This window comes from Gigantopelta aegis, chromosome 12 (assembly GCF_016097555.1).
Source record: "Gigantopelta aegis isolate Gae_Host chromosome 12, Gae_host_genome, whole genome shotgun sequence".
Classification (NCBI taxonomy): domain Eukaryota; kingdom Metazoa; phylum Mollusca; class Gastropoda; order Neomphalida; family Peltospiridae; genus Gigantopelta; species Gigantopelta aegis.
In genome coordinates, this window is record NC_054710.1 from 31,825,199 (window position 1) to 31,831,831 (window position 6,633).

The following is a 6,633-nucleotide window of genomic DNA, read 5'->3' on the forward strand; positions in this document are numbered from 1 at the left end:
CAGAGGAAACCCGCTATGTTTTTCTCAAAGCAGCAAGGGATCTTTTATATGCACTTTCCCACAGACAGGAAAGCACATACCACTGCCTTTGACCAAATATGACGCACTGGTTGGAACGAGAAAAATCCCAATCAGTTGAATGGTCCACCGAGGTGGTTCGATTCTGCGACGCAAGCACCTCAAGCGATGCGCGGTCGGTTTGGGATCGATCCCCGTCAGTGGGCCCATTGCGCTATTCGCTCCGCCAGTGCACCCACCAAAGGCCGTGAGTGTGTATCATGTCTTGGTACATGGTGCTATCATTGTCCTTTGAGTGCATATGATCCTTGCCATATAACCGTCAAAATAAAATGTAATCGTTAAAAGTGTTGAGTGCGTCGTTAAATAAAACATTTCCTTCCTTCCTTAATCGACTATGCTAAATTCCGCCCCAGGGAGGGAAATGAACTAGTTAATTGATTTATTAATCATCGGCTATTCAAACATTGGGTAATTCTGACATAGTCTCAGAGAGGAAACCCGTTACATTTTCCCATTAATGTATCTTTCATGTGTACCATCCCACAGACAGGATAGCACATATCACTGTTTTGAACCAGAAATAGCCCAATGGGCCCACTGAAAAGGATCGATCCCAGACCGACCGCGCATCAAGCGAACGCTTTACCACTGGGCTACGTCCCGCCCCTACTAGAAGGATGAATTGGGGTGTGGGTGGGAGCATATGCGTACGAGTTCTCGTTTTTGTACGGGGGTGGGGGGTGTTGGGATAAGCTGATTTTTCTCTCTGGATAACAACATTTCTTCTTATTAGCATTACTGCCAAACAGATTTGCAAACGAATCACTACATATTGTTATATGGATTACATGTAGCAGTGTGGGTATAATAATGAAAATACATGGTGAACAGGTTTTAGGCCAGTTAATTTTGTCCGAATATATGTATCGATATTCCCGCATTTGCTCCGGCACTATGCCTCTCCAATCAGTGGTCCACGATTGCTACACCAAAGGCCGTGGTGTGTACTGTTCTGTTTGAGTTATAGAATAGAATAGCGTTACGGCGGTAACGAGTCCCACCCCCACTCTCTCTGTGATTCCAAATGCGTTAATCGATTATAAAATTGGTTCCCTCTTCTGTTTTTCTCTTTCTGTCTGTCTGTCTGTCTGTGTGTCTCACCACGACTGGTATATCAAATGCCATGGTATGTGCTGTCATGTCTATGGGATGGTGCATATAAATGATCCCTTAGAGAAGAAACTATCCCACAGACAGGATAACACATACCACGGACATTGATATACCAGTCGTGGTGCATTGGCTGGAACGAGAAGTAGCCCAGTGGGCCCACCGACTGGGATCGTTCCTAAACCGACCGCGCACCGGACAGACGTTTTATGACAGGGTTACGTCCCCCCCCCCAAAAAAAAAAAAAAAAAAAAAAAAATAAATATAATATATATAGAACACCTAGTTTATAATGTGCTGAGGCGTCAAAGTTCACTGCGTGTGTGATAAAACTAAAGGAATGGGTATTCACAACAAATATCTTTGAATGTTTTAAATTCTTTATTTTCTCTGAACACATTTAAGCAGATTGAATGCGAATAGGTGTATAATACATAACGGAATACATTTGATACAACTCAATTAACCTCCGGCCAACAGTATTTCCGTAATATGTGTATATACGCATGCACACATACTCTTCTTTTCTCTGTCCGTCTGTCCATTCGTCCACTATATTGACTTGTATACACACGTACAACAAAACAATAGTTTTCAGTTAAGAAGACAAGACAACAAGTACGCTGTCCAATAAAACAGTACTGACTGTAAGATATACACAAATGCCGCACCATAAAAATAAGCTTTTAAAAATCATAAAGAATAAATACATTACAAAAAAACAGGAAACTAGATCATAGCACAAATACATGCACGCATTAAATTACGCACATACAGAGAGAGAAAAAGAGAGAGAGAGAGAGAGAGAGAGAGAGAGAGAGAGAGAGAGAGAGAGAGAGAGAGAGAGAGAGAGAGAGAGAGAGAGAGAGAGAGAGAAATAAAGAAAGAAAGAAATGTTTTATTAAACGACGCACTCGACACATTGTATTTACGGTTATAATATTATGACGTCAACCATATGGTTAAGGACCACACATATATTGAGAGAGGAAACCCACTGTCGCCACTTCACGGGCTACTCTTTTCGATTAGCAGCAAGAGATCTTTTATATGCACCATCCCACAGACAGAGTGGTACATACCACGGCCGTTGATATACCAGTCGTGGTGCACTGGCTGGAACGAGAAATAGCCCAATGGACCCACCGACGGGGATCGATCCCAGACCGACCGCGCATTGAGCGAGCGCTTTACCATTGGGCTATGTCCCGCCCCATGAGAGAGAGAGAGAGAGAGAGAGAGAGAGAGAGAGAGAGAGAGAGAGAGAGAGAGAGAGAGAGAGAGAGAGAGAGAGAGAGAGAGACAGAGAGAGAGAGTGAGTGAGTGATAGAGAATGAATGAAAATATTAATAACACAACATTTTTACATAGACGACACACTTAGCGGCTCAGTCGTATTTAAACAACCGGCTATTTAACAGGTGTTCATGTGTACTATACTAGATATGAAAATATAGTAAGGTGGCCTCTTAGAACAGGATTCTCCTTAAAGAGGTGGCCGGTTTAGCACACTCACACTAAATGCATTATCTTGGACATTAAGACATATATATATATTAAACTATTTTCTCAAACATGGACACACACTGAAGACAAGTAACCATTAAGCAACTCAGCAAACATGATGACTCGAATTTACAAAGCCTTTCTGTGTCTAACACGCGTGCGACTATATACATACATTTACAATGCTTACACACCCGCGTTTAAGAAAAAAACACGCTTGGTAGGTTCAGCCATATATAATTATTTATGGGCTGTTACAGTTATCAATAAAAAAAAAGTAAAGTTTGTTTTATTTAACGACGCCACTAGAGCACATTGATTTTTTATCTTATCATCGGCTATTGGACGTCAAACATATGGTCATTCTGACAATGTTTTTAGAGGAAACCCGCTGTCGCCACATAGGCTACTCTTTTACGACAGGCAGCAAGGGATCTTTTAGTGCGCTTCCCACAGGAAGGATAGCACAAACCATGGTCTTTGTTGAACCAGTTATGGATCACTGGTCGGTGCAAGTGGTTTACACCTACCCACTGAGCCTCGCGGAGCACTCACTCAGGGTTTGGAGTCAGTATTTGGATTAAAAATCTCATGCCTCGACTGGGATCCCAACCCAGTACCTACCAGCCTGTAGACCGATGGCCTAACCACGACGCCACCGAGGCCGGTAGAGTTATCAATAGTGAGTCTGCTGAACTTCTAGCGCATATTACTCCTGGTGTGTAGGACTTATTATACTCAACACATTTTATTTACGGTTATATGGCGTCAGACATATGGTTACGGACCACACAGATATTGAGAGAGGAAACCCGCTGTCGCCACTTCATGGGCTACTCTTTTCTATTAGCAGCAAGGGATCTTTTATATGCACCATCCTACAGACAGGGTAGTACATACCACGGTCTTTGTTACACCAGTTGTGGAGCACTGGCTGGAACGAAAAATAGCCCAATGGGTCCACCGACGGGGATCGATCCTGGACCGACCGCGTATCGAGCGAACGTGTTACCACTGGGCTACGTCCAGCCCCTAAACAGGATATGAGAAGCAAAATGCGTTTAACTGATTGTATGTAAATGGACGTGTTCTTGTAACAAATAAATAACCTAAATATTGTATATAATGGTAAGGATTATTGAGTGTTTTGTATCAACATGAAACAAGCGATAGAAATAACAATTGAATAGTGGGTGGTGCGCTTTTAATGAAAGATCTTCTCCTATCAACATTTGTGTTCGGTTTAAACATGTGCGTGGGCATTACCCCCTCACCCTTAACAAAAAAAACATGGTCATCAGTGTACGTACGGTTTGAAGGCGAATGAAATCGTGGTCATTGAAGAGTCTTTTTTATTTTGATAAAACAAATTTCAAATAATTAAGAAAAAATTCCTCGCGATTTTAATTTAAAATAAAACAGAAAGCAAAACTGGTTTTATGTTTTACGTTTTAGACCATTATACCAGTGTACCATTATTGTACCATTAGTTACAAGGAATCAGTCCAGTTTGGGACAGCAACTGTCAATATACCCTTGCAGAGTATAATTTTAAACAAATATTGTAATAGTTCTTCCCAATTCTGGGCTTAAAAAAACACTCTTCATTTGGGTTCCACTTCGTAAATCTTCACTAGTCAGCTGGAGAAAAAAAAAACCCACACATAACATACTTACTTAACATACAAGTAAATAGCTTCCAATAGAACTGAACTTGTCTATGAATTTAGCAAAAAATATCCATATCCATAGAGGGCTGAGTCAAAACATGATCGTCTCTCTTCTGTTTCAGATGTGTTTAAGTCTTAAGGTCTTAAAGGGACATTCCTGAGTTTGCTGCATTATACGATGTTTCCGACTAATAAACTATTTCTACGATTAAACTTACATATTAAATATAGTTTCTTGTTTAGAATATCAGTGACTGTATATCCAATGTGTTTCTGGTCGTCTTAATATTTGTAAGAAGCCCAGGCTGGATTTTGTCTTGAAATAATTTCGTACGTACGAAAAAAACAAAAAATTTCGGAAATAAAATGAAATGTAACCTAGTACAAATATTAGAACGATCAGAAACACGTTTACTATACAGCCACTAATATTTCATGCAGAAAAATATATGTGATATGTAATTACAATCGTTAAAAAGTCTCTGTTAGTCGATAACATCTTAAATATTGAAACAAACCATCAGACTGTTTTGTGATTTTTTTTCTTCATAAATAGGATAAAGGCAAATGATGTAACATCCAAGGTAAAATAAATTACAGGTACAATATAATTGTACTGCACAACAAACAGTACATTCTGCGGTTTGGGTTTTCTTTTTTAAAAAAATATTACAAATCAACAATTGATGTATATACATGTATTGCGAACATGTATGTAGAAACATCGTCAAATTGTACCTTGGTTAGTGATCGAAAATATATAAACGTAACTAGTCGTAATATCTAGCCGATGTATTCTGGCTAATGTAGAATTATATTGGCTTAGGAAGTGAAGACAACCCTGTGTTTATTTCAAATCGTTCAGTATGTTCTCGAGCGTTGTGTACATGCTGGACATGTTTTCCCCGAAATCACAGAACGTTCCTTCGTTGCCATCTTCTCCATGTTCATTCGCTGCTGAAACATTGGCCGATTTATCTTTGGAACCATCTGCCGAGTCGTCTGCAGAACCTACTGCCAAACCGTCACCAAGACCGCGTGCTGATTTCTCTATGGATCCATTTGTCAAACTGTCCCCAGAGCTGGTTCCCAATCCACCAATTTCGTGACTTCCTGATCCGCTTGTTAGTTTAATTCCAGAACTCCCTACCAAGTTATCCCCGGACATGTTCACCAAAATGTTTCCAAACACGTATGTATTGTTCTCGAAACCTTCAGCTGTTGCAATCGACGAAGAGCTTGCCAAGTTATGTTTGGGTCCAGTTGCAGAGTTCATTGTGGAACAGCCAGAAAAATCCCCCTGACTGCTTGCAAAGTTACTCCAGGAAAAACTGCAAGAGTCATCTCTGAAAACGACAGTGAAATTATCGTTAGTGCCGCCTGTCGATTTGTCTCCCTTTTTCACTCTCGCATACAGCGCGTCCACTGAATCATTTCCGGAATCGCCAGCCGATATAGTTTCAAAATTAGCTGTCAAGTGATTTCCGAAATTGTCAATCGGGTTAGCACCAGAAATATCAGCAGAGTTATCCTTGGCACCGTCGGTCGATTTGTCTCCCTTTTTCACTCTCGCATACAGCGCATCCACTGAATCATTTCCGAAATCGTCAGGCGATATATTTTTTGCATTAGTTCCCAAGTTATTTCCGAAATTGTCAATCGGGTTAGCACCGGAAACATCAGCAGAGTTATCCTTGGCACCGTCGGTCGATTTGTCTCCCTTTTTCACTCTCGCATACAGCGCATCCACAGAATCTTCACCGGAATCGGCAGAAGACATATTTGCAGAATTAGTTGCCAAATGATTTCCGGAATCGTCTGCCTGGTTATCACCGGAAACGCTAGCGGAGTTGTCCTTGGCACCGCCCGCGGATTTGTCTCCCTTGTTCGGCACCGCATACAACTCATTGAGCTCGTCCACCACATCAGCTTGATGGTAGCTTGGACCTTGATTGTCTTTGTTCTTGTTGGGGAAGAATGTCTTGTACTCAGGCTCGATAATGAAGTGTTCTTCGTCAAACCGAAAACTGTACTTCTCGTCCAGCATTACTGAAAAACATACATACATACATACATACATACATATACAGTGCTATATCGGCGCATTCGAAGACCATTTTCTTCGAAATACTTAATAAAATGAAGCAGTGCATTATCTGAAATACACTACAAATTGTTGTATGTCTGTAGTAGCCTAAATAAACATTTTAAAATGGTCCATAAAGGTAGGCACCCCCTTGTATACACAAATATTTGAATGTCCGGT

General features: G+C 40.8%; 1 protein-coding gene across 1 annotated transcript; it reads right to left on the reverse strand.

Moving 5' to 3' along the window:
• Positions 1–5,214: 5,214 nt before the first annotated feature.
• On the reverse strand, positions 5,215–6,414 carry LOC121385984 (uncharacterized protein DDB_G0290685-like). Its single transcript, XM_041516779.1, has one exon. The coding sequence runs from the start codon at positions 6,412–6,414 to the stop codon at positions 5,215–5,217; it is 1,200 nt and encodes a 399-aa protein (XP_041372713.1).
• Between the last annotated feature and the right edge of the window lie 219 nt (positions 6,415–6,633).

Bases quoted from the DNA above. Each gene is read 5' to 3' on its own strand.
- LOC121385984 (XM_041516779.1), bottom strand. From the start codon at position 6,414: ATGCTGGACGAGAAGTACAGTTTTCGGTTTGACGAAGAACACTTCATT.